We start from the raw sequence: 27971 nt of genomic DNA on the forward strand, positions 1-27971 counted from the left end.
TACAACACATGGTGTTGCATCTTTATTCTACGTCTGATCATAGCAAATCTCACAAAGCCAGACTGCAGCCAGGCAGAGTGCCACGTGGCGACAGGCAGCCAGAGGAAAGGAAGACCATCTCTTCTGTTGCAAACACTCTGGACGGAAAGCACAGCCTTCTCGCTAGCCTACCCAGAGGCACTGAGGCCACATTCCCATCTCCAGGCCCCAGGGACACCTCTAAAGGGTGACTCCCATTTGGAGCTTCCAAAATCCAGGGCACCTCCGGGAACCAGTCCTGGTTCCAGCAAGTCATTCTGAGTCCAGGCTCTCCCACTGACTGCTGCATCTGGACCTGGCGTCATGGCAGCTTGAGGGCTAAAAAGGGGCCTCAGGCTGGACCAGAGCAGCCCAGGGGGTCCCGGGGCTCAGGACCGTTGATCCTTTCTGCGGAGCTTGTGTCCCACCTGGGAGCCCCGCTGGGCAGCTCTCACCAGGCCTTTGAACTGTCCCTGCAGCTTCACCTTCTTCCTGCAGGGACAAGGATCAGAAGGGTCACGTCTCACCGAGAAAAGGCAGCCCCCCTTCCCACAACATCAAAGGGTGGTGTCCCCACCCCAGCACCAGCAGGAACAGGGGAGAAGGGGCGCTGCCAGGTGGTGGGTGGCACGTGATCCGCGCAGACCACACCCATCATGCTTAAAAGGGCAGTTCAAGTCAAGGATACTTGAAGGTGCATGCGAAAAAGTAAGAATAAAAAACCGGGACCCCTGGTGGCGCAGTGGTTAGAATCCGCCTGCCGATGCAGGGGACACGGGTTCGAGCCCTGGACCGGGAAGATACCACATGCTGCAGAGCAACTAAGCCCGTGCGCCACAACTACTGAGCCTACGCTCTAGAGCCCGTGAGCCATAACTACTGAAGCCCGTGCGCCTAGAGTCCGTGCTCCGCAACAAGAGAAGCCCGCGCACCGCAATGAAAAGTAGCCCCCGCTCACCACAACTAGAGAAAGCCCATGCACAGCAACAAAAGACCCAACGCAGCCAAAAATAAATTAATTAATTAATAAAAAACCGGAAGAGACTTGAGCAATCGAGTGGAGAGTGTAACGAGCACAGCCCTCACCCCCGACCCTGCACACGCCGTACCTGCGGTTGAGCTTGGTTTTACTGAGGGGGATGTAGGCGTAGGGGTCGAGCCGACCTTTCTTCTTCATGTCACCCTTTGCTTTCTGCTCACCCAGAGAAACAGAGTCAGCCAGGAGGGTGGGCTTCTCTTTCCACCCTTGCCCCTGACCTGACAGGCTGAATCCTCCCTTCCCTTCATTCTTTGCCTCAGGTGGTGCCAAAGAGCTTCTGCAGCCCTGGACAGCCATCCAACAAGGCCTGGACTTCAGGTGCTAACAAAACCTTTGTGTACCCCTCAGTGTGGCCTCAGGCTGGCTCCACAAAGGTGCCTCTCCAGGGCAGTGATGGGCACAGCTGCCCCGCACTTCCCCAGAGACTCTGCCAGGAGAGTCCTTGCCCCACCAGCAGCTCTTACCTTGGCCTTGTATTCGGCCCCGGGGGTAGCCTTCTTGGCCACAGGGCGATGGATGCCAGAGCCTCCCGCTAGAGGGGGAACACAGAGGCCATGAGTCAGGTAAGGCCAGGGCAATTGGGCAGCCTTCTCCCCGGAGAGCTGCGGGGGAGATGAGTCACAGCCAGGACCGGATGGTTGTCCCCTACCAACAAAGGACAAAGACCTTCCTCGAGAAGGGACTGTCCAGTGACTTGACAATTAGACCACTGAGCTCCTCAGACTGACCTGAATCCAGAAACCTACCAGTGACCTCTGGAAACACATATATCCTCGACTAACATAAAATACCTCACCCTCTCCAAACTAAATCTGCTCCATTTGTTCTGGGGAAAAGAACATAGGCTTTGAAGCCAGACAGACTGGGGTTCAACTCCCAGCTCTAACCGTAAGCATGGCTCTTAACTTTCTGGAGCCTCTTAAGCTCATCTGTAAAATGAGGCACTAAGGCTTGATCTCATTCAGGCTTCACACCAAAACTGTGAGTTAGAAAGGCAGCTCTTATCCCATCGTACAGATGTGAAAACTGCGGCTTTGAGAGATCGAAGTGCTTCCAAGGCCAGTGTTATTTCCAGCCCGGACTTCCACACAGTCATGGATGGAATCACATAGTGGCGACTAGGGAGGGCTCTCTTAGATGACCCAGATGAATCTCCTTTAAAGGTGAGAAACTAGAAGGTCAGAGAGGCAGCGTGACCAGGCCAAGGTCACACAGCTAAGAGCAGCTGGCCAAGCAGTCTTGAACCCAGGCCTCCTGTTGCATCGTGTGGTACTACTGCTTCTGCACCACACCATCTCAGAGCAGAGGAGGTGAGCTGGGCCCTGGCCTGGGGGGCCACAGAAAGAGAAGGAGCCTTGAGGCGCTCCAGCTGGGTGAGGATGCCGTGGGGCTCTGAGAGCATACCTGTTACTGGCATCAGGGACCTCCCAGAGGAGCCCCTGGACCTCCAGATGCAAAACAAGAGCTCTGCTTCGAGGGCCCTGCGGGGGCTGCCTTGGGGGAAAGGAGGCAAAGGTGAGGCAACAGAGGCCTCTCCTGGCTTTGGGCAGCCACCTTGGTGCCTCTAGCAGCTATTCTGGGGAAAGGAACAGCCTGGGAGCCCAGAAACAACTGTACAGGGGAACTCCCTGGGCAGCCCTCCCAACTGCCACCCTCAACATAGGTCAAATCTGGCCTGACTCAAAGCCAGAAAAGAGAGGCAGACATCTCCCAGGAGAAGGGTGGGCTGCAAAAGTCTCAGGAAAGCCTGGGTTGGTGGGGAAGAGATGGGGCTCAGGGGCTCCCCAGAAGGGCTGGGGGTTCTGTGTACAGATCTCCTAACCCCCAGGCTCTCCCTCACCCACAGACCCCCTTGGTCCCCAGCCCAGTCTTATGGGACATATCAGCCAATCTTTGCTGGTGCCAACTGAGTACAACCAGGCCATGCAACCTCTTGGCCCTGCCTGCAACACACCCTGCCTAGTGCAGGTGACAGGGAACCTGCTGCAAGAGAGGAGAGAGGAAGCCTCACCTTGGTACTGAGGGGGCATCTCCAGCTCCTCACTGTCAGCCTTTTTCTGCTTGAGCTTCTGGTGCTTTTTCTATAAAGAGGTAACAAGCAAAGTTCATAAACAAGAGGACATGATGAAACTCACTAATGGTAGCCGCAAAATGAATCGTATCCTGCGTTAGTAGAAAAGGTTCTCTGTCAAGCACTCAATCCCCCATACAGACGAGGACACGAAAGCTCAGAAAGGGCAAGTAACCAAGCAAGGCCACACTGCTCGGCAGCAGAGGCGCAGCTTCCAGCCCAGGTCCTCACTGCGGAGCTCGTGTCGGCTGCTCCACTGCTAGGCCTCTCCACACTGAACTCCCCCAACAGGGCTACAGCTGCCCGTCTGGGCACCTTGACCTCAGTTTAGCCCAGCCTTCCTAACGGGGATGAGGTCCTCAGCCTCTCTGGGGAGAACAGCTTTATCGGTACTTCGTCTCACATGACCTCCACTGCACCCTCCCCATTAGTCAGACTCACTGATCTCTGACTAAGTGCAGGCCCTGGGGATATAGGGGACAAGACCCATTTCCTGTGCTCCTGGGGCCCTCAGGCAGGTGGGAGACCCCTGCTCAAGTCAGTCATCACAGTCGCTCAACAATGCTACCGTCCCCGGAGTTGTAAGCACGAGGCAAATGCTACCCGCCAGGCACCGTGCTGGGAGCTCCAAGAGGGAGAGGTGGGCCTGACAGCAGCCCAGCCCACCAGGAGATCTGAGCCCGGAAACTGACAACCAGGCAAGGCGGAGGGCCGTTGTGTGGGGAGACCTGAGCTCGCAGGGCTGGCTGCCCCACAGTGTCGCTCCCACACTGCTTGGGAAGCCTGTCCAAACTACAGATTCCTGAGGCTGAAGTTTCCCAGGGACCCAGGGCACCTGAGGGGCATTCACTGGCTTAGGGGCCAGATAGAAGAGAAGGTGTGCCAGGTAAAGGGAATGAGGCTGCAGCACACACAAGTGTGTCTGGGGAACCAGGACATCCAGTTTTGTTAGTTGAGACCCAGCAGAAGGGGCTCCTCGTGGAGAAACAGAAACGGGCTGGAAATGTGGTTGTGGCCGCATCATGGAGGTGATGGCTCAGTTTGTTCTTGGTTCAGCTGGCACCTGGCAACAGTTCTGCCCACTGGCAACTGCAGCTGGCATTTTATGCTCCCACGACTGAGGGCAGAGGAGTGAGACTAAGCAACTGTTACGCAAAAAAGCCCCCAGGGAGGGCTTCCCTGGTGGCGCAGTGGTTGAGAGCCCGCCCGCCGATGCAGGGGACACGGGTTCGTGCCCCGGTCCGGGAAGATCCCACATGCCGCGAAGCGGCTGGGCCCGTGAGCCATGGCCGCTGAGCCTGCGCGTCTGGAGCCTGTGCTCCACAACGGGAGAGGCCACAACAGTGAGAGGCCCGCATACCGCAAAAAAAAAAAAAGCCCCCAGGGGTCCCAATGGCAGGTGATGGATGCCATGAGCCAACCGGGAGCGTGGCCACCCTGGGACCCTCTCGGTGCCGTGAGACAAGGTGCCCCAGCCCTGCTCTGCTGACCTGGGGGCCATCCTTCCACAGCCGCAGTCAGTTCCCCTGGCCAGGAACAAGGGTAGGCTGCAGAGGGACTGCAAAGCCCCCTGTGAAGATGTGCTCAAGGAATCAGGCAGGCTTCAGCCAGAAAAAGATTTCCAGGAAAAATGTAATAATGATGATGATGGTGACGACGATGAACAGCCACCACTTCCTTAGTGTGACTAAGTGCCACACATTTTACATACAAGCTGGGATTTGAGTTCAGTCTGGGGCCAGAGACAGGCACTTTTAACAACGCCTGTGGCCGCAGGCAGGCTGCGGATGATAGACTCCATCTCCTGGGAGGATCAGTGAGGTGACACATGGGGCCCTCAGCACTCCTCAGTGGTGGGTGCCCCTCCCCCAAGTGGAGGCGGCCCCTGGCAACATGCAGGCCGGCTGTTGCCCCTGCTGCCTGCACAGCACATGCCCTCGGCGGAGAGACAAGGGACCGTCTCTTTCTTCCTTCAGCTGGACAATACAGCCAACACCGAAGGAGGCACTGGGTGCTTCAGAGGGAGCCAAGCCCTCTCCACGCCCCACAGAGGGGTCAACCGTGACACTGCATGCCCCGAGGCTCCACTGAGCAGTGAGGAAGCAGGGCAAGTGAGTATGTGGGAGCGGGGAGACGGCGAGAAGCTATGAGGCCCAAGGTTTAGGTCTAAGGGCCCCGGCCCTCCAGCAGCAGGAATTACTCACACTCCTGACGCCCACGTCTTCCATCAGGTCAGCCATCTCTTCATCCTCCCCTGGAGCCAAAAAGAAGAGAGACCTGTGAACACTCAGGGAGCACCCCTGTCCTTCCAGAGCCCACAGAAATTCCAACCTGCCTCCTCCCAGCTCATCAGGGTGCAAGGGCTGCCAACTCCAGCCCCAGAAGACCTATCCCGTGGAAGATAAGACCCCTGGACCCTGCCCCTTCCTCCTTCCCATCCTGGGCCCCATGGACGACAGCCCCTCAAGGAAGCGGTGACCTGACTTCTAAAGTGAATACAGCTTTTGTTGAGACTCTAAGAAAGCCCCAGGTTTCCTGGGGAGCCAGGCATTCCCGCAGCCCCACATACACTCCACTTTGCTGGGAAGACTGCCCTATTCCCCTGCTTAAAAACCTTTCCCTGCATTTGTGCTAGGCATTGTGTGGCGATATAAAGAAGTATGAACCAACAAAAAGCATAGGCAACAAAAGATAGATGAACAAAAGATAGATTAGACTCGATTAAAAATGTTAAATTTGTGTATGCCAAAGGACACACCAACAGGATGAAAAGGCAGCCTACAGGACAGGAGAAGGTATTTGCAAAATACTTTCAAAAGATAGACAAACAAAAGATAGATAAATTAGACTCCATTAAAAATGTTAAACTTGTGTATGTCAAAGGACACATCAACAGGATGAAAACGCAGCCTACGGGATAGAAGAAAGTATTCGCAAATCATAGATCTGATAAAAAGTTAATATCCAAAATAAAGAAAGAACTCCTATAACTCAACAACAAAAAGAAACAACCTGAGATGCAAGAGGGAGGGGATATGGCGACATATGTATACGTACTGCTGATTCACTTTGTTATACAGCAGATACTACAACAATGTAAAGCAATTATACTCCAATAAAGATGTTAAAAAAGAAAAATTCAAAAATGGGCAAAGGACTTGAGTAGACATTTCTCCAAAAAGATAGACAACAAACATGAAAAGACGCTAAACATCACTAATCATTAGGGAAATGCAAACAAAACTACCATGAAATACCACTTTACACACATTAGGATGGCTACTATCAATGAAACAGAAAACAGCAAGGGTTGGAGAGGGTGTGGAGCAATTGAAACCCTTCTGTCCTGCTGGTGGGAATGTAAAATAGTGTAGCCACCATGGAAAACAGTAGGGCAGTTCCTCAAAAAATTAAAGACAGAACTACCATATGATCCAGCAATTCCATTTCTGGGCATATACCCAAACGACTGAAAGCAGGATCTTGAAGAGGTATTTGTATATTTATGTTCATAGCAGCACTATTCACAATAGTCAAAAAGTGGAAGAATGGGCTTCCCTGGTGGTGCAGTGGTTGAGAGTCTGCCTGCCGATGCAGGGGACACGGGTTTGTGCCCCGGTCCGGGAAGATCCCACATGCCGCGGAGTGGCTGGGCCCGTGAGCCATGGCCGCTGAGCCTGTGCATCTGGAGCCTGTGCTCCGCAAAGGGAGAGGCCACAACAGTGAGAGGCCCGGGTACAGCAAAAAAAAAAAAAAAAAAAAAGTGGAAGAAAAAAAAACAAAAAAAAGTGGAAGCAACCCAAATGTCCACTGATGGATGATGGACAAACAAAATGTGGTCTAGATATACAACAGAATAAGGCAAGCTTTAAAAAGGAAGGAAATTCTGACACAAGCTACAACACGGATAAACCTTGAGAACATTATGCTAAGTGAAATAAACCAGACACAAAAGCACAAATGCTGAATGATTCCACTTATATGAGGAACCTCGACTCACATTCAAATTCATATTCATACAGACAGAAAGCAGAATGGTGGCTGTCAGGGGCTGGAGGAGGGGGAAATGGGGAGTTGCTGTTTAATGCGCACAGAGTTTCAGTTTTGCCAGATGAAGAGTTCTGGTGATAGGTGGTACAACAATGTGAATGTACTTCACACTGGTGAACCGTACACGTAAAAATGGTTAAGACAGTAAATTACATGTTACGCATATTTTACCATTTCTTTAAAAAAGCTACCAGTATATTTAAAAAAATAAAGAACTTTGAAACTGATCAGCTGGAGGGAAGACAAACTGAAGTGAAGTCAATCAACAACCAAACGTCATAAGAAGCGTGTGACTAAGTACGGAAGCCTGGCAGTCCCTGGGCTTGTCGGGAGTTCTGAGGGAACACGGCTGAAGCCAAGGGCCCGTGCAAAGGCCACAAAGAAGGACTTGCACTGGATCTGAAAGAGTGGAGAGGGGCTAGGAAGGTGGGGGGCAGGGGGCGGGTGGGCATTTTTAGCGTCAGGGTTCCATGCGCAAGAAGGGAGCAAGGAGACGGGATACACTGAGGGTGAGAAGGGGACAATGACGAGGCCAGATCTGGAAACGGTGTCACCACATTTACCCCCAGCACCTCTATATGCTGTTCAGGTCACCATTTAATCTTCACTACAACCCTCTGAAGTAGGTATTGGTATTACACCCGCTTTGGAGTGAGGAAACTGAGGCACAGAGAGGTTAAATGACTGTCCACAGTCACACAACTAGTAAGTCAGGTTGCAGGGGCAGCAGTGACAGCACTGGTTGAGTGGCTGCGGTGAGCAGGCGGTGAGAACCAAAATAAAGAGGAAAACATAAAATTTAGAAGACCCAGGCTTTTGTGATCTTACGTGATATGTACAGACATACGTGAATACAGAGATAAAGGCAGAGGGAACAGGAAAGACGAAATGGGACTTGGAGATGTTACACCTGAGCAGCCCCTGGACAACAGGAGACAATGACTCGGGAGAGTCTGGCTCTTTTCACCAATAAATGAGCTTCCAGGCCTCAGCCAAGTTTACGCTTGGAATAAAAAAACACAAAAATTTTCAAAAAGGAGGAGGACAAGCAAATAACCAGACCAGAACAGAATACAATAGAAGAGAGATTAACAGAGTGTATCACAGATGGTAAGAGGAAGTACTACTGCCTTTTGAAAGTTTTGTTTGAATTATGGAAGTACTGTATAAGTGGCTGGGTTACACCATAAAAAGATTTCTCAATGTGGTCAAAAGAGTTTGAGAAACAAAAAATTTGAGAAAGTTGCCCGAGATACAAGCTCCTTATATCTGCTTTTACCTATGTTTCCCCCCAGAATGGTCGCTGAGTGAATGAGTGAACAAATGAGTGAATGAATGAGCAAACGAGTGCGGCCCTGGCCCAGGCCAGCTGCAGCTCCTGGATGGGCAGGTGGCCCCACCTTTAGCGCCTTCCTCTTCCTCCATCTTGGCGTCGCCATCCTCCTCCTCACGGATGATCAGCCGGCCGTCGGCGCTCACCTTGAAGCCGTGGTCCTTCTTCTTGCCCCGACCTGGCCCAGGCTGGGTGGCTGGCGGGGCAGAGTCGGGAGGTGAGGAGGTGGAAGGCCCGTCCTAGCCCACTCACACCCTCATCAGAACCGACGAGCCTGGGTCTGTGACTCGGATGAGTGCCCGCGGCACTATGATGTGCATGTGTGGGAGGCCAGGGTGCCCGCGGGCCTCCCCAGAGGCCACTCCGCTCCTAAAGCTGGCCCAGGGCAAGCCTGTCCCCTGTGCCCATGGGCCAGCCGCTTCTTACTCACCCAGGACTCGCTGGGCCACCTTGGGGTCCAAGAAGTTGAGGGGCTCGTCCCCGCCACCCTCCTTCAGCCACGCGCGGCCCCTCTGGCGGGCCAGCCTCTGCTGCTCCTTGCCCCGACTCCTCTCCTCCTCCTCGTCCTCCTCGTCCTCCGAGTCAGCCAAAATCTCCTCGATGCTAAGGACAGACAAGCCCCAGTCAGGGCGCTCCAGGAGAGGGAGGGCAGCTGGGCACGGCCTGGTCAGGCTTCGGGCCAGGGGAGACCCGGCCCCCAGCGTCCCGCCACGCGTCTCACCTGTCACCTTTGCCCCGGAAGGGCTCCTCCTCCTCCACCTCCTCTTCCGCTGCGGCCTGGCTCAGGGCCCGCTGTTTCCTGGCCCGGGCCTCTGCTTTCCGGATGTTCACCAGGACTTTCTGGTACTCCTCTGGCAGGAGCTTCCTCACCAGCTCGAACCTGAGGCCATAGAGACGGGCCGGTGAGGTGCCCGAGCCAGAGAGCGCTATCCAGAGCGAGGTGTCCAGCCAGAGCCCTTCCAGCCCCCCAGCCTGGCCCCTTCTCAGCAGCGGTCCTGGTGGACTGGAAACCCCTCGACCCCTCCCCTACTCCCTCCTAGTCAGGGCACAGACCCGAACTTGCGGATGAACTTGGTGAACAGGTTCCGAAGCTTCATGCGGAAGTGCCGCCGCATGTCGTCCGAGAGCTTCCCGATGGCTCCCATCTGCGGGGCAGAGCAGCAGGGCTTCAGGGGGAAGATGTGCCCCCTCACCCTGTCTGCCCCCCACACCACGGGTTTCTCCTGGTTCCACGAGTCCCTCCTACTGCCCTGCATGAATCTCTGGCTGGACCGCACTCCAGCCTTCGTGAGAAACACGTGGCCAGCAGGTATCATCTGCAGTGTCCCTCAGCGAGGCTGGTGGTGCAGGGCCCCCTCGATCCTTTGAAGGCTTGTATAAACCTAGTCACTCCAGGACAGGTCACCGCTCAGGCCATCCTCCCCATCGCTGGCCCCAGTTAGGCGGCAGGGTTTGGCAGGCAGGGGCAGGCATCCTGACTCTCATCTGCCCCTTCTCGCTTTGACCCAACCCAAGGCCAGATGCAAAGATGACACGCAAGAGGGACCTAGAGCCCTGATGCGATTCAACCCAACTGGAAGTGGGAAACTGAGGCGGCGGGTGCAGTGGATGGAGGGCTCACAGGACAGTCCCAGCTTGCTGCACGCCTTATGCCCAGCAAGAGGGGGCCAGGGACCCAATACCAGAGGGCTCTTCAGGCCCTTCTGCACCCCAGCAGGGGCATCTAGAGAAGCCTTCTCAAACCCAGAAGGTCACAGTGCAAGAGGGAAAATAAAAAGGGAGGTTTGGGTCCCTTCCGAGGGACATCCCAGAGTCGCAGTTCTGTTCCCAGGACTGTTCTCACTAGCACTGTGACCTGGGAAAATCTCTGGCCTCAGTTTGCTATCCATAAAACAGGGGGTGGCCCTACCCACCGCCCCCTGCCCTGCAGAGCCCCTGCTGCTGTGGAGGGGCTGCGGGGGGTGACAAGTGGCAGCCTGGGTGCTGTGCCCCTTTACCTCCACCACTGGTCTCTTCCAGGGCTCCTGCATGACCTTCTGCTGCACAAGACAGCGTGTAGCCAGAAAAGTGTTTGAAGCTGGCTGGCCTCAAGGCTCACTGGGTCTCTGCCGGCAGCTCGCGGGCCACTATGCCACTGGCCGAGGGGAAGGGGACACTCACCACCAGTTGCATGTGCTTGGCCAGGTGTGCCATGTCCATGACGACCATTGACACCTTGATGAAGCCCAGTGCTGATCTGACCACGTCGCGGGTACGGGAGGCCAGGAGCAGGCACACATTCTCCAGCAGCTGCTCCATCGTGCTGGCCCCCATCAAACCTGTGGTGGCCAGAGGGCCACTGTCAGAGACACCTGGAACCCCACCCAGACCTAAGACCCCTGCCGCGTCACAAGAGTGGGAGCTGACACCTGGGGGACACTTCCAAGTGCCTGGCACGTGTCTAGTCACTTTCTGCCAGCATCTCCTCTAGTCCTTCAGACACCCTGTGAACAAGTGCTGGTTTTCTCCTCCATTTTAGAGATGAGAGAGTAAGGTTCCAGGATGTTCCTAAGTTTGTTCAAGGTGTCACATAGCTGGTAAGAGGCAGAACCAGGACGAAAATCTAGGCGTGGGACCTAACCTCCTCCGACCCACTCTGAAAGCAGGATACGGGCAGCTGTGGGATGAGGAAAGCCGAGCTGGGCAGGAGAGGAGGCGGGAGGCGGTCAGGCCTGGTTCCAGCTCTTCGTCCTCCGTCCCAGGACCTTTCCCTGTTTCGGTAGCCACCCTGTCCTGACCTCCTGGGCATTCTCCTACCCCGAGGGCTTCCCAGGTCTTCAAGGAAATAGCGTTTACCTTTAAACTCGAAAAGGAGGTGGGTCAGGGCCAGGATACTGCAGCTGACCATGGTCACAGCGCCCACGAGACCGGGGTAGATCAGGACGAGGTAGCGCTGCAGGGCCTCTGGGAGGGCAGAGAGCAGGAGCTGCCCAGGGCAGAGCCCACCGTGTGCGCTGCATCGTGGGCCCAACCGGAAGGGGGGCTCCCACCAGAGAGGAGCAGCCCGCCCAGGGCCAGCGCCCAGCAGCTCCCTCTATCTTTTCTCTCTGATGGGCGAGTGCGGGGTGCCTCCTCACCCAGGCCGGGAGAACAGCGCCCACCCCAGCCCCATGCCACCCGGGTCTCACCTGCCGGGTCTGGGCCAAACCGAAGGAAGGCGTGGCCCATCTCCACCAGCAGCGCAAAAGCATTCTTCCGAGCTCCCACCGACACCTCCTTGGTGCAGAGGATCACCTGCCCAGACAGCCCCGTTAGCACGGGCTCCCCAAGCTGGCCACCCCAGGGTTGGCAGCCTGAGGCAGAGCAGACGGGTAAGGGCATTCACGCTCCCAGACAGTGAATCCAGCCCACTCCCACTACTGCCCTCCCCTGATCCTGGTAGGCCTTCAGGAGCCCCATTCCAAGGAACCCCAAATCACAACACACTCCCCTCCCGCACCCCGCACCTCCGGGACGAGGGCACTGATGAACTCCTCATGCTCGGCGGAGAGCTTCCTCACGATATGTATGAGGCACTTCAAACGGGGCTGCGGGACAGAGGGACAACAGTCAGGACCCTCAGTGCCACCTCCGCCCCTGAAGTCCCTAAGCGTCTCCACGCTGGTCCTCTCCTGGTGTTGCTCGTCCCCCCTCGGGCAGAGCGGGGCCCCTGGACTCCGCACCCTCTTGGCGGGCGAGGAGGTGCTCCGTAGCGAGTCCAGAAGGGTCTTCTTCAGGTCGTCCAGGTGGCTCTGCACGAAGCGGGCGCCAGGGCCCTGGGGGCTGGCGCACACCTCCTCCAGAACGCGGTAGGCCTTCTTCTGTACCCCATGGGCCTTGCTCTGGGAGGGCGTATGGTAGACAGGGGTGGGTGAGAGAGGGGGCTGCGGGGCAGCCCATCCTCACCCAGTCCAATAACATCCACAGAGCAGCCACGTGAGCTGTGACTGGCCCTGGTGGGGACTCAGAGAAGCTGGCCCTGCCCTCTGGAGCTCGTGACATCCAATGGGAGGGCAGGGAGAACACAGGTTAATGAGAGGCTGATTCTGGGCCAGGCAGGGGACGCTGAGGGGAGTGAAGCCTACCCAGCCCTCCATCCCTTCCGCTCCCCGCTGGGACACCTCTCCCGAGGTTAGGTGACTCTGCCCTGGACTTGTGTGTCTGCCTGCACCTTCCACCAGAGCACTTCTCACGCTGTTGGGTAACTGCTTATTATACTGTTCCAATGGTGACAGTTTTCAGAAGATCACGCAGGCCTGACTTTTGCCTGGTGGTCAGCCACAGCGTGCAGGGGCGAGCATGTCAGGCAGGGGACCCAGCACGTGCAAAGGCACAAAGGGGCTGTTATATCTGGAACCCTTAAAAGCAGCCTAATGAGGTCGGAGTGGCAGCAGGGGGATGAGGCTGGGTAGGATGAAGATCAGGCCAGGCGGTGATGGGCCTAGTGAGTGAGTCAGGCCTCGGCTCTACAAGAGGCATCTTAGCAGGTGAGGCCCAAGCATGGCCGTGCATTTCTGTCACTCTGGCACCTACATGATAGAGTACAGGGCTAGACAGATACAAAGGGCAGCCATGCCATGAGAAAGCAGATTAAAACCCGATCCTGGGCAGCAGCAAGGCATGGAGACAGGGCCCACGCCCCCCCACAAGTGTGGGCGTGTGGGGCTCCTGGCCGCCACGGCTCACCTCTAGGTAGGGCCGGATGGTGGAGTACAGCTTGCTGATGGCAGCTTCATCAGCGCGGGGAGCCAAGGCCACGACCAGGTCCAGGACGGACAATCTGCTCAGCGACAGGAGACCAAGGAGGGGCTTAGTGGAGGCTGGGGAAGGCTATGCACCATCAGTGTCCTCGTGTCTTCTGGGTACGGGGGAGGTGGGAAAGGTCAGGGTGAGGAGGACAAGGGGCCTCGAAGGAGCCCAGGAACAATAATCACTGCCTGTAGCCTAACTCAGCACTCGTAAGGTACCAGCACTGTTCCCAGCGCTTTACATGTCTTAACTCCTTCAATCCTCACAGCAACTCTATTGCAGGCATTATCATCATGCCCATTTTACAGATGAAGGCACAGAGTAGAGTAGATAAATAACTCAACCAAGGTCACAGCTTATAAGGGGCAGAGCTGGGATTTGAATCCGGACAGCGTGTCTCCAGGGTCCTCACACTTCCCTAACAGACTACAATGGTGCTCCACGATGGAGGAACTGGTCAGGCCTCAGGGTAGAGCTGGGACATTCAATATCTCAAGACTTTCCTAAATAATTCCAGACAGATACACAGAGCTTCTGCTAGACATACTCTCTAGCTCCCTGGGCTGCCCCAGCTCAAGTGGGGCACTTACCTGGTGAAGTCAGAGCTAGCAGGGTCCAGCACCTTCTCACTGGCTTTTTCCAGGAAACCATTCACCAACTGGCAGCCCAAAGGGATAAGGAGGGAGTTGTTCAAGAGAAAATACACAGCAGCAGCAGGTCACAGATTTGCACCCTTGTCTCTTCCCCCTCCTCTCCTCCCTTTTGAGAAGGCTCGAGCCCAGCCTACTGCTGGCATATGGTCCCCTGTTCTTCTGGAGGCATAGGGCCAAGTAAGCCATGGTGGGTAGGGTCTTGACCTTTCCAACACCCCAACCCAACACTCACCCACTGGAGACTGTTCCTCCCCCTCCTCTACCAGGTCACCTGAGGCTCAGTAATGGTGAGGTAAGTTTTGATGGTTTCCAGCACGGCCCGGCGAGGGGCTGGGGTGTCTCCAGCTGCAATGGGCTGCCCGTACAAGTTGAACAGGATCGGCAGAAAGTTCTTCGCAAAGCGGCTCACTTCAGCACGGTCGGCCTCTGGCAGGAGGACCAAAGTTTGCACAGAAGGGCCAGGAGATGACCCTGCCTCAAAGGCCACTGTGGTTGCAGCCCAGAGGCATTCTTGTGGGGGACCTGTGACAGGGTCATGGGTTTGGGGCTTTTCTGGGACAGGAGAGGCTGAAGCCAGAGCACAGAGGACGAGGGGCCACCACAGTCTATGGGGCCAGCCAAGTGCTAGCCCCACGTAAAGGCTGGACAACTCCCAGCAGCTCTCAGTACACTGAGAGTAAAGAAAGACAAGGGGCCGTCTTCAGCATCCTACTGACTCCTCGGGTCCCCAGTGGACACTCAGGTCCTTGAAAAGCATTAGCGGTGGCTCAAGCAATGAGCTGGACAGGCAGGGTCAGGGGACTCACACCATCACAGCCACCTTCCACCAGCCCCGACCCCAGAGCTCACACATACCCGCCTCACAGCCCTTGGTGATGAGGGTGCGCAGGGCCTGGCACACAGTGACCCTCAGGTCTGGGCGCTCACTGATGGCCGTGCCCAGCGTCCGCGCCAGCCCTTTGAAGGCGGTGGCCACATCCGTGGGCCTCGTGCAGAACCCAGGCAGGAGGGTCCAGATCTGGGGAGGGAGGGGATGATAGAGGAGAGTGACGACCAGCAACCTGTGCCCACCTGTCCTCCTCACACCCCCCAGCTGACCCCTTACCTGCCACTGGAGCGTGTCGTAGATCTTGGACTCCACTGTGCTGCCTGCCTGGGCCAGGTCCATTGCTAGAGTGACACAGGACACAGTGTGACCCTGGGCACACTCCTGACTGACAGGCCTCATGTTTACCCAAACCAAAAGCCCAATGATGAGGACAGGAATATGGGCAATTCCCCTGCTCCACAGACGAAACATAACACTTATTATTAAACAAACACTCGTTTGTTCTAAAAAAATGAAAAGACCTATGTAAAACAGAAAGCGACATCTCCCCACAATCTCCCCCGCAAATCTTCTTCCCCATTTCTGACCTTCTTATATTTCTCCAAGCACGTGCACACTTTTAAAGATGTAAAAAGGATTGTCTTATAAATATATTCTTCTGAAACCTGGTTTTACTTGAGAATAAAGCTGGTAACATTTATCAAGCAGTTTCGACGTGGCAGCCTGTGTAATGTGCACTTACGTGATCATTGCATTTAATCCTCACACCATCGCAATTATCGCCCTCATTTTACAGATGATGAGCAGACCCAGGGGAGTTGAATAAACTTGCCCGAAGTCACCAAACGGTGGAGCAGCTGAGCTGAGCTTTCAATCTAATCTACTCAGCTCACCATGGACTAAACACGTCCATTCCCCTGTCGGTCTCTTTCCTTCTGTACAGTGAGCACTCTGTGTCCCATGGTGGGGCTTTATTACGACTGACTTCATTGGAGCCCCACTGAGGGATGTGTGGGCTGTGTCGGGATTTTTACTTGGAACATCTTTGTATATATAAATCGGTGTGTACTTGTCTAATTATTCCTCTGGTGGGAGAAAAGGCCCCTGTCTGCCTGCCTCGGGGCAGGGGTGCCAGGCCACGCCTCGGACCCTGCTGATGACGGCTCTCAAGCACTGGCTGACCACCTGCTCGGCCCAAGGAGGCTGCCGAACGTCCTAAGGCTGGGGCACTGGACCAGGAGCCCTTCCAGACCCTTCCAGTGAGGCTCCAGGACTGTGGTGGGCCCGTACCTTTCCTCTTCAGGGTGGTGGCCAGAGGCAGGAAGTAAGCGGTAAAGAAACCAAGTCGAGTTTCCCGGACATGGTCTCGGATGACAGGCAGCAGCCAGCTCCGAGGGAAATCCAGAGTCTCTCTGGGAGGAGGGAGGGGAGGCGCAGTGAGGAAGGGGTGACGGCCTGAAGCTGTCTCCCCACGGAGCCGAGGAACAGGACAGGTCCTGCTCTGGCCGCCCCCACTGACCCGCACGGCATGTGGAGACGTCAGCCGAGGGTGTGGACACCCTCCCAGCGGAGAACAAGCCACGTGGCTCTCCTAGGGCTGGAATGGAAGCCAAGCAGGGCTGCACTTACTCAGAGCCATCAATTTCCAAAGGCACAGCCTCTAAAACCACCTCGGGGCCCATGCTGGCCACGGCAGCGCCCACTGCGCGGTCCAGAGCTGCCATGTGGGGGGAGTAGGGGGAGAGGCGCAGGTCACACAGGGACTGGAGGCACTGGAGCAAAGAGACGCGGGTCAGACATTAAGACGGGCCTGCAGCACAGGCACCTGTGGCTGAGGCTGGGCCAAAGTCTCCAAGAGGACGAGGTCAGGGGCGTGGGGTCAGGTTACGCTCTCGCCAGAGGTCACAGACCATTAACCAAATTCAACTCTTGGATGTGTTTGAGCCTTCCTCGATGCCCCAGGATTTAAAAAGAAATTCTGTATTTGTTAGTAAAGTGTAAAAATCAGGAGATTTCATATACAAATGCAGATTTCCGGTTTATCTTGAAAACCGGGAAGGTATGGGAAACACAGACCCATGGTACAATTAGTATAAATTAGCAGGCACTGCGGAGCAGCTGCCCCTCGAGACCAGAGCTGCTTCCTCTGGTTCACTACAGCCCCTCAGAGCCTCTCTGCGAGCCTCATTCCTTGAGGACCTCTCACAGGAGCCAGGTGTTGCCAACCTAATCTAGCGGGGCCTGGGCCAGGCCTCTCAAGGAAGGCCCTACCCTCGGGGAAGGCCCCACGAGGCCGTGAGCTGCTCCGCCTGCTGGTGAGGGGTCTGTGCCCTGTCCTCAGGCTCCCACCTGCTCCTGGAGCTGGGGAGGATCTCCGGGTGATCCCTGAGCCTTAAATGGTTTACTCTGGGCTTTGGTAACCTCCCTGGGACCTAAGGCTGCTTAAAATACTATGCTCACCTGTTACAGAAAATTTAGAGAATTAAAAATTAAAAGATAATAGATAGGGGTGAGGGAGAATCACACTGGTTCCCTGTGAGTTTCAAAACCATCAACTCCAGCTAAGACTAGTGAGACGGCATTAGGCGGTGGGGGGGAGGGGTGGTTTTAGCCCTCTTCTCGTTCCTCCCACGTTGGCCCAGTCGCCTTCCTGGGGACACAGTACTGGGCACCTGCAGTGGACCCTGGCAGTGGGGGAGTAAAGCGCAGAGGTAACGGAGACACGTGCCCCTCTAGCAGCCCCAGCCACCTCCTGCCCTGGCCCAGCCGCTACCCCAGTCACCTTCCTCATCACGGGATGGGCCTGTCTCCCACATGCCTCAAAGAAGACACACAGCAGCTGCAGCACGGAGCTCCATGATGCGTGGAATCTGTATGTCAGGCCCTCCTCCACTGCCCTGCCAAGGGAGTGGGCAGTCAGGGCCATGTAAGTCCATGGCCAGCACCAGGAACTACAGACCACGGCAAGGGTGAGGCCCCAGGAAAGGCCAAGGGGGAGAGCCAGTGTTTACCAAGTACCCCCCGTGCTAAGAGTTTCATTTATATAATCCTCACACTTCAAAAAACAGCTGTGAGCTAGGTTATTTGTTCCATCCTCAGATGGGGAAACTGAGGCTCAGAGGGACTAAGTAGCCCAGCAGTGTCACTCTTCTAGTGGCCAAACTGGGCCGCCAAAGCCCATGTTGTCACTGTCCCATGCTTTCTCGGTCTGACCAGAGGTGGGAAGATGGGGTAGGTACAGGTGGACTGGGCAGAGGGAGGAAAGCCACAGCAGTGGGGAAGCCCGGCCGGCTGCTAGCCCCTTCTGGCCCGGGCACGCTGTGGTCAGCTCATCTCTTGAAGTCGAGCCCCAGAGGCTCTAGGCAAGAATGGCCAACAGGGGTTAGTGTGGGGAAAGGGGTGAGCTGGGGGTGGAGCAGCTCTATTCCTCAGTTTTCCAGAAACTTCATCCAGGTGTATCCAGAAGAAACAGGCCTATGTCCTCGTTAGGAACAGAACCCACAGCATCACACCTTGGAGCTGAGCAGACAGACCCAGAGGAAACACCAGAGATCCTAGGCTCTTGGTGCTCTGACACTCCTCACTGGCGGCTGGAAGGGCCTGGGTGGCTGGAGGCCGGTCTGTGAATGGCTTCTCTTGTAGGCATGGAGGGCAGCACAGCACATGAGTAGAGTGGATTCTGCGGTCAGGCTGCCACTTACTAGTTGAGTGACCTTAGCTTTCCCAGTCTGTAAAATGGGGTCAGCACCTATCTCCTAGAACTGTAAGGACTACCAGTAATTTCTGGTATTTATTGGAACTTAACTACGCACCAGGTACTGTTCTGAGAACTTTACATATATGACCTCATTCAGTCCACACCTCCATTAGACTGATGTGGACCCTGAGGTGTTGAGAGGTGGAGGAACTAGCCCCAGATGACGGGCCCCCAAGTCCACACTCATGAGCATGACACTATGGCACCTGGAGTGTGGCCAGCGCTCAAACCGACAGCAGCTGCTCTGGTAGTGTGCGCAAGGCCCACCACAGTGACAAGAGGAGTACCTGTCATCACGAGGAACTTTCTACAGGCACACATTATTCCCTCCTCATACAGAGGCTGTGTTCTCACCTGAACATCTTGGCGACATACTGGGCAGGGCCTGAGGCCGAGGAGGTCACGGAGCCGATGTCAGCCATGTGGGGAGCGACACACTCCTTCAAGATCTCCTGCAAAAAGAGGCCACAGCTGTTTGGGCCCAAAAGAGCCCCCCAGTGCCACTCAGCCTTCCCAGTTGACTGCTTCCTGAAGCTTCTAGGAAGCTCACCCCCACTCTGAGAACTTCCTCCCCAGGACACAGCTAGAGGCCTGGGGTGAGCTCTGGGAGCTCTAAGGCTCTCTGCTTCCCTCGCTAAAGCTGGGCTGGGGGCTGAGGTACCTGAAGGCACTGGGTGGCAGCTGTCACCACCTGCGAGTGGGGGGAGAGGAGGCAGGTTGTCGCAGTTCCAAACAAGCGAGGGAGGTGGCCCAGTCCCAGGTCCCGATGCAACCTGTCAACGCAAAAGGCTTCTGTGGGGTCTGGCCACTGAGCCTGCGTGTCTGGAGCCTGTGCTCCATAACAGGAGAGGCCACAACAGTGAGAGGCCCGCGTAAAAAGAGTGACTGTTATGACGGAGACACAAAACAGAAACTGGGTTCGCAGGACTGAGGATCCCAGAGGAGGGGACCATTAACCCAGGTGGGGAGTAGGGTGGAGTCGCAGAAAGGGGATGATATCCTCTGAGAAGTAAACCAGCCGCACAGCCGGCAGCGGTGACGGGAATCAGGATGGCACCCGGGCCCCACCTCTCGGTGGGGAAGGTGCTCTCGGCCGCCTTGCTGCTCAGCTCCTCGGAGCTCTGGCAGGAAAGGCAGCAGCCCTGGCTAACACAGGCTGTGCTACCTGGCCCCGCCTTCACGAACACAGAGCTGGTCTGCACACACTCAGTGCAGAACCACCCCCCCCCCCAGAAAGCCGAACCCCCTCCAGCTTCCGGCTCATGTCCCTCCCATCTGTACCGCAGTGCAGGGGGCCTGGCTGGAGGCCAAGGGACCGCCCTCCATCGCATCCCTACCTAACCAGGTTGATGTGGGCTTTCTCCATGACCTTCAGCCAGGCCAGCAGGGGTTGTAAGTCATTCTCGCTGGGAACGTAGTCGTACAAGGCCTAGGCGCGGGACAGGGAATAAGCAGGTGACTGAGCAAGTGTGTTCAGCAGCAGCCCAATGACACGACCCCCTCCCATCCCTAGGCAACAGCACATCCCCGTGACTGTCCTGTCCCAGGGCCTGCACACAGGGCCCCCTGCACTCACAGCCCCGTTGGCCTTCCTTTCCCTGCTCAATGAAGCCCTTCCGCTTCTGCTTCTATGGGAAAAAAGTCTCTAGGAGCAGTCAAAAATAACTTGGGTCACACAACCCTTTGTGAACCTGACAAAAGTCAGAACCCTTCTCCGGAAAAATGTACGTGAGCATATACACACATTTTGCAATTTGGGGGGGGGGTTTGTGCCGCCTTCCTCAAATCCACCCAGAGATCCCTAACACTGAGAACCTTTGTTCAAGGTACCTGTTAATACCATGAGACCATGCTGAATGGTTTTTTAGGTTAACTACCACAAAGTCAAGAGTCAGGGCCCCCAGCTCCCGTTGACACTGATGTGGCTTTGGTGGCCAGTCTCCTGGCTGCCCGTCTACCTGACTCCTACACAGGGGCGGCCCAACCCGGCCCATCCAACCTCGCTCTGCAGACAAGTAACAGGGCCGCCCCCCAGCACAGCCATGTCCCCGTCCCCCCATCAGGCCTCACCGTGATGATCTGGGCGTTGAGCTCTGCTGGCAGGGTACCCGGGCTTGGCTTGGCATGGAAGAGGCTGTGAAAGGCCTGCATGGCACAGGCTGTCACCAGCTGGAGAGGACACGGAGGCTTAGTGGGGAACCCACCGCAAAGCCCACGGTGGCCCTGTGCTCCTCAATATCCCACTCCAGCCAGTGGGCTTGCGGGGACTTGGGCCCCCTGAACCTCAAACATGCCTCCTACACCTGGACACTCAGAGGACTGCTGCTTTATTAAGTCTTGGCAGCCACCAGGAAAAAAAATGATTTAAACAAGGACAATGGAGAAATGTGAACAAAATGTTTTTTTAACATAATGGGCTTGGCTACAAATGGTTGGCATACTATAATTATAGCTGTATTTTCACGTTTTTATGTGTTTGCTTACCTAAAAAGAAAATGTCTGAAAGGATACATGGCAAGTTGTCTGTGTACTATTTATCTTAGGAAATGAGACTTGGAGGGAAAAAGAGACTTCTATTTTTTTACTTTATATACTTCAGAATGTTTTTTTTCCCTTTTAAACAATGATCATGTTATTTACATAATGAATGCTTTAAAATACGTATGTGAACAAACAGTATAAGAGAATATATAGAGATTAACAGAATTGTGCTAGCAAATCAAATGCAAGGGATCGTTTTTATGTATCTTTAAAGTTGTCATACTGACGTTATTAAGAAAAAAAAAAAAAAAAGACAGAGAGAAATAACCATGTCTGTGGCTGGGGTAGAGCTCAAGGTAGGGGGAGGACTGATGCTTTACCAGCCCCGCCATGGTTCCACCCTCTCCCTCACCTCATCTCCCAACAGAAGATGCCCAGTCTATCCGACACCAGGGATGAGATGTTGTCCCTGGGTGTAGCTAAGAGCAGCGCGGGGGCCGGGAGACCCCGGCCCCTGCTTTTGGCCTGAACAGTGAGTTTCCCAAGTGCCAGCACCACAGGCCTGGGGTCTGAAGCTCTGCCCTCCCTCCTCCTCGGCGCGTCCCCACGCGCCGGGGCCCGAGCTTACCACGTGGCTCAAAGTCATGACCCGGAGGAGAGTCTCACTGCAGCTCTTCACCAGGCCGTCCGGGAAGCAGGGCAGCAGGTCCTTCAGCAGGGTCAGCACGTGCAGCGTGGTGGTGGCCTCCTTGGAGCCTGGTGGACAGAGGGCAGCTGAGACTCCAGCCCACTCTCTGCAGCAGGCCCTGCCCCCCGCCGCCCACTCTCAACTGCGCTTCTCCACCTCCAGACTTCTCGATCTCCTGGATGCAGAACTTGGCAGTGGACATGGCAGCAGGGTGATGGGCAGGGGCCTTTTCACCAAACATGAATTCACTGCCCTTGAGGACGGAGCACACTCCATGCTGGGCAGCCTTCCGGATCTGAGGGGCAAGGAAGGGGGACAGGGCCGGGTCAGTGTTCAACCAGCAGTGTGTGTGGTTCTCATGACCACCAGTAGTGAGCACTGATCGCACACCTCCTACAGGGCCAAGGACACGCCTGGGGCTGCGTGTGTGTGGACCCCTGGGCTGCCGAGTAAGACAGACCTCACTTTCCATTCCTGCTCTTCTGCTAACTCACCAACTGGCCTTGAGCAAACCAGACCACTTAGTCTCTGAGCTTCAGTGTCTCCCCTTTATAACACGGATTCCTTCATTCATGCAATTGTCCAGCAATATGCAGTGTCCAGCAGTTAACCAACAACTCATTGGGAGGTACGAAATAAAGAAACGTACACCAGAAGGTAAAAGTACTTTGCAGACAATAAAACAGGGGCTGTTACTTTTTATACGGTGATCAGGAAAGTGTCACTTCAGTGACATGACGTTTCAGCAGAGACCTGAAGCAAGTGAGGGAACCACTGGAGGGATACACAGGGAAGGAGGCATGAGCCTGCCTGGGATCAGAGCACTTAGCACAGGGAGTGACTCTTACGACTGTTACACGTTCCCCGCCCTAAATTTCAGGGGGAAGCAGAGTGGCCAAGCACAACTTACTGGGCACCTACTACAAGCCAGGACCTGCAGCAGGCCTGTGTGGAGCACCAGAGTGTCACCGTGACCTTGCAGCCAAGTTGTTATTATCATCCCTATTTTACAGCTTGGAAACCAAGACTCAGAGAGGTTAAGTAACTTGCCCAAGGTCACAGCACAACCAGTGAGTCCAGTATTCAACTCAGGTCTGTGTGACTCAAAGCCCCCCTCCAGCCCACTCTCCTGCCACTGTAACTAAACACGTCACTGACCAATGAGGCAGCAGAGACTCAAATGGGCCTGACTGTGACCCTCCCTCCTGTAGGAGGAGCTAGCAGATAGGGCTTCAGGCAGGTGGAGAACCTCCGGACAAGAGCCCAGCACTCAGGGCGACCTCCCCAGTCCACTCAGCAGGCCAGGCCCAGCCCGGTTACTAGAGCGGCTGCCCCCTCCCACGTCCTGGTGCCCCACGGCCTCACCTTGGGCTTGGGGTGCACAGTGAAACTCAGCAGCCCATGGTACACCTGCAGGGTCACGGGGTAGCTCCAGGCCTCCAGGTCCTGCTTCCGCAGAAGGGTGGCCAGGCAGGAGAGGACCTTCAGAGGAGAGGCAGTCTCTCAGTTCCACCTGCTTCACCCAGGTGGGAAAGAGCCCGGCTTCTCACCAACTCCAGAAAATGCCAAAGGGCTTTCTGAGGGTCCACAGAGTGCCTATACCCCTCCCAGGGAGTGTCCAGGCTGTAGCCAAATCAGATGGGCTCTGGAAGACGGCAGGGGGACACCTAGACCCAAACACTGACCCATCGGAGGGCAGAAGTGGAGCCACTGCTGGCCTGGGCTGACATGATATCCATGAAGGCTTTGGAGGTATCAGAGAACTTCTTAATGAGCACAGGGCTGGGCACGCTACAGGGAGAGAAGAAAGAAGGTCAGAAGACTAGAGGGGCCTCTGAGAGCAGCTGGTCTGGAGGAGAAGCTGGACAGAGCGGGGCAGCACTGGCCCAGTCACTCTGCGAACCCACCCTTTCTGACACCCAGTTCAGTGCGTTTCCATGGCACCTGAGCTCCCTGCCTGCCCCACCTTCTCCACAACCCGCTCTCCACTACCCACCAGATGGGCCCTTATAAACTCCCCCAAGTCCTCTCCCCACCTGCCCCCTGGCTGCAGATGCCCAGACGTCGTGGCTCAACGCTCCACCCTGTCCCTCCTGCCCGACTCGCTGCACAGGGCTGCCCCTGCCCGGGCCCCAGCACTCACACTCTGTCCTGTAACATCCCAGGCCACCCTGGAGCCTGAGCCAGTAGAATGCCACCTGATACTTCGCATCTTTTTGTTCCTTTTAATAATTCCCTGGTCCTCTTCCTCCCTTCCACCCTCACTCCCTTCTTCCCCCTATAAGGAGCCAGGACTTACCGCTTCAGGACGAGGTTCAGCAGGTAAGCAACAGCGGCCAGAGACTCCGTGGACTCCACCGCTTCCATTGTTGTCATCTGAGGCCAGACCATGGGGTGTGAATGGGAAATGTGTCACGCTGGGCAAATGGGGTATGGGGGCACCGTGTGCCCAGCAGGACGGTTATGACCAAGAACGCTGGTGTCAGAGGTTCAAATCCCAGCTCCACCACTGTGACTTTGGACTAGCAACTTAACTTTTCTGTGACTCGGTTTCCTCATTTGTGAAATAGGGATCATAAGTTGTTGTGAGGTTTAATTGAATTAATATACATCAGACATTTAGAACACTGCCTGACACATTATGAAAACCATATAGTGCTATCTGCTTCGTTAGTCTAGAGCAGAGGTTTAGAAAGCTTTTTCTGTGAAGAGCCGGATAATAAATACTTCAGACTTCACAGGCCACATATGGTCTCTGCCGCGTATTCTTCTTTGTGTATTTTAACTATCTTGTAAAAATGTAAAAACCATTCCCAGGCCTAGGGCTATACAAAAACAGGCCACGAGTCAGATTATGCTGGCCCCTGTTCCACAGCAGTGGTTCTCACACTTTTACACCCTTAAAAAGTACTGAGGATTTCCCCAAAGAAATTTGGTTTACAAAAGTTATATCCATTAATATTTATCATATTAAAAATTAAAACTGAGAATTTTTTAAAACACACAAATATGCAAGCACAATTCCATGAGCTGTCAAAATGTCATCAGATATCACGTAACTTCTGGAAAACTCTAGGGTACGGTCATGAGAGAATGGGAGTGAAAAAGGTAAATGATGGTTTAGCATTATTATGGAAATAATTTTGACTTAACCAACCCCCAAAAGGGTCTTGGGAACCCCCAGACTACACTTTGAAAACAATTTTACTAGAGAATCCCCTGGGTGTAACTCAGTTTCATGGATTAGGAGAAAAAAATAAACGAGAGTAGTGGATTTTGTTTTACAAGAATAATGTAGCAAATCCCACCAGGCTTACCAAGCCACCTGAGAATAACTGAAGCGCTTTCACCTGTTTAAGGTTGTCCTTCTCTACCCCCGCATGCAGGGCCCCCTGCCTTCTCCTTATAGCCTGAATAACATGCTACTCCGAAAGCCCGCCCACCTGCAAGTCACACCCACTCACCAGGGCAGCAAAGTACTCAGTCTCTGTCTCCTTCCCACCCTGGGAGCGTATCACCTCGGTGACAGCAGCCAAGACAGCACAGATCTGCACATGAGGGAGAAGGTACCTATGACATCTATTTCCGATCAAACCCCACCGCAGGGTAGCCTCTTCTCCTTCCTCCTTCACAAATTATTCTCCTGATAAAGCCCAGAGCAGACAAGATGAGCAGCAGCCAGAGCAGAGCCAGGGGAACACACACGGGGCCCAGCAACAGGAAAACTCACACATCTGCCCAAAACCCACCTCTAAGGCTCTACCCCTTATATATGGAAATACCTGCACAAATGTGTAAACATTCAAGCACAAGTGTTCACTGCCGCAACCAATTGGAACAATAAAGCAGCCGTCAACAAGGGATTAATAATGTACTCATTGTATAATAATGACAAATTCAAACACTATGTAACTATTGAAAATAATGGTGAACAACTACGTAGATTAACTCAGAAACACTGATCAGTGGCGAAAAAAGTTGTAGAATAGTATATATAAAATATAATGGCATTTCAGTAAACCTAAACAAAATGTGGGTAAAAAAGTCTACAACGGTAATTTGACAAGAGGCCACTGAGCACCTGAGATGTGGCTAGTGTGACTGAGGAACTGCATCTTAAAAGTTTTTAATTATTTATATTTAAAAACAAATACTTTATCCAGTTATTGGGAAACAGATTTAGAACTACTTGGGTATATGAATCTACTTTTGCAACTGTAAGTTTTATGAACTTTAAATACAAATCAAGTATTGCCAATGAAGATTTAGCCTCCAAATGGAGGTGTCAGACTAGATTTTGAAGACTTAGTACGATAAAAATAATGCAAAAACACCTCACTTTTAAAAATATTGATTATAAGTTGAAACAACAATATTTTGGGTATACCGGGTTAAATGAGATATATAAAATTAAGGTAAATTTCACTTGCATCTTTTTTACTTTTATTTAACATAGCTACTAGAAAATTTTAAATTATGTATGTGCCTCACATTACATTTCTTTTCGACAGCTTTGGTCTAGAAAAGTACTGTTACTGTTAACAGCAACTACCACAAAGGAGTTAAGCTGGGAGAACAACTTTCATATTTTATTCTACTCACCTCACTTTGTTATCATTTATAGTTTTGACATTTTTTCATTTAAATAATGAAAATATATGTATATATAATTTATAAACTAAAAAAGGTAAATAACATTTAGGTCTTGTTAGATAAAACATTTTTTAACCACTGTTATTCAGTATTAATTTACTCAACAAATGTTTCCTGAAAACATTCTATCAATATATAAAAAGGCCTGTCTTAAGTATAGTTGAAGAGATAAATGTTTGCAAAAAATGTTTTGGACATTTGAAAACTGTCAGGAAAATACCGTGAGGGACTTTACACTTGAGCCAGGACGATGTTCTTAGAAAAATCAGAAAGTGGAACCTGCCCTAGGAGGGGTAATAAGCAGCAGACACAAAGGGTAGGAGGGGAGACACATCATCCAGAGATTCCACCTGTTGTCACCGGAGAGCAGTCAGCTGGCCTCCCCTCACTAGCCTCCGGCTGTCCTGAGAGTCCCCCCTACCTCTTTGTGGGCAGCCGAGCTGGACTCCCAGAAGCGCTGCACTTTGCTGAAGGTGACGTTTGTGCAGTCGGAGAGGCCGCTCAGGAAGGTGCCCGAAGACTTCTCGGTGAGAGCTGGCGCCACCTCTTCCTCTTCCATGGCAGTCTCAGGGGCTTCGCTTTTACCCAGACGCAGGGATCCTGACTGCAGCTCATTATGCAACTTTACCGCATCAACTGTCAAGTCGCTCTTTCCTGAGAACCGGAGGCAAAGGGTAAGGCCCCCAACTCTTACCCGAACCTCCTTTTGGCTAAGAGAACAAGAACTACACCTAGGAAACAAACAGGCGGAGTCCAGGCCCCCAACCAGAGAGGCTAAATTCTGAACGCGGTCTGCCTCAGCAGTCCACTGTACACCTAGAACTTATCAGATTCAGAAAGGGAACCCTACAGGTAAAAGTTTCGCCGGTGGGAGTCGGGTGGGGGCTGCAGTGAGGGGCCTGGGAAAGAGATGAGGGTGAAAGCGCTTTGTAAAGCGCCACCACGGTTAACTACAGGCGTGAGTACTGACTGATACTCGTGGTACCCTAGCCTAGCCAAGTCATCTCCCTCCTGTGGAGTCAGTTTCTGCATCTCTTAAATGGGGAGGGTGGACCTTTACAACAGGCTCCAGATCGGACATTTTAGGAGACGAAAGGTCCGATGCTTGGGCCCCACAGCCTGCAGAGAGGCTGAAATCCATTGAGACCCAGGCCCGCCCAGAACACCGCCGCAGGCGGCGCTTGGGTCGCGACCCTGCTACCTGAGGGCCGGCTGAAGAAGCGGCTGCGGGCGGCGTGGCGGTGGCGGGAGATGGCCGGGTTGCTGTCGCTGCTGTGGCCTTTCTTCCAGCGTTTCAACTTGGCCGAGACCCCGGAGGGCAACTTCCCCGAACGACCCATGTCTACTAAGCCGGGGGTGAGTTTAAAGGACCGGGTTCCAAAGACCTAGAAGCACACTCAGGACTCACGTGGGTTCCCAGCCCGCTCCACTTCCTCTTCCTCTGGCGTAACTTCCGTATTCACGTCCGTTACCATGGCAAGAGAGTCAACATCCGGTTCACGTATTCTCCAGGCTCCGATCTGGGAGGGGCTCCGAGGAGATCAGTTCCTAGGGAAGAAGTGCCGGTGTTAGGGAGTAGCTGAGGCTCTTATTCCAGGGCTAGGGTTCTTGGCCACAGGAGTGTCTTTTTTT

At 54.1% G+C, this 27971-nt stretch overlaps 1 protein-coding gene across 3 annotated transcripts; it reads right to left on the reverse strand.

Moving 5' to 3' along the window:
- RRP12 (ribosomal RNA processing 12 homolog) lies at positions 1-27782 on the reverse strand. 3 transcript variants are annotated; one of them, XM_032608055.1, is made up of 34 exons: positions 27541-27782; positions 26761-26993; positions 25151-25234; positions 23986-24062; positions 23372-23477; positions 23052-23168; positions 21843-21981; positions 21627-21754; positions 20588-20686; positions 19855-19946; positions 19179-19290; positions 18872-18969; positions 17543-17657; positions 16390-16532; positions 16051-16172; positions 15037-15101; positions 14787-14949; positions 14203-14357; positions 13869-13936; positions 13216-13309; positions 12213-12371; positions 11997-12077; positions 11679-11784; positions 11347-11454; positions 10672-10829; positions 9565-9656; positions 9233-9391; positions 8942-9114; positions 8579-8707; positions 5333-5382; positions 3069-3138; positions 1522-1589; positions 1128-1210; positions 1-510 (listed from the first exon to the last, which is right to left on the reverse strand). In XM_032608055.1, the coding sequence occupies exons 1-34, from the start codon at positions 27677-27679 to the stop codon at positions 408-410; spliced, it is 3888 nt and encodes a 1295-aa protein (XP_032463946.1). In that variant the 5' UTR covers positions 27680-27782; the 3' UTR covers positions 1-407. The 3 variants fall into 3 exon arrangements, with proteins under 3 accessions (XP_032463946.1, XP_032463947.1, XP_032463945.1); XM_032608056.1 differs by having other exon boundaries at positions 8-510; positions 17579-17657; positions 27541-27777; XM_032608054.1 differs by lacking the exons at positions 1-510; positions 1128-1210; positions 1522-1589 and adding an exon at positions 1603-2551 and having other exon boundaries at positions 27541-27679.
- Between the last annotated feature and the right edge of the window lie 189 nt (positions 27783-27971).

Source organism: Phocoena sinus, chromosome 16, assembly GCF_008692025.1.
Source record: "Phocoena sinus isolate mPhoSin1 chromosome 16, mPhoSin1.pri, whole genome shotgun sequence".
In the NCBI taxonomy this organism is placed as follows: Eukaryota; Metazoa; Chordata; class Mammalia; order Artiodactyla; family Phocoenidae; genus Phocoena; species Phocoena sinus.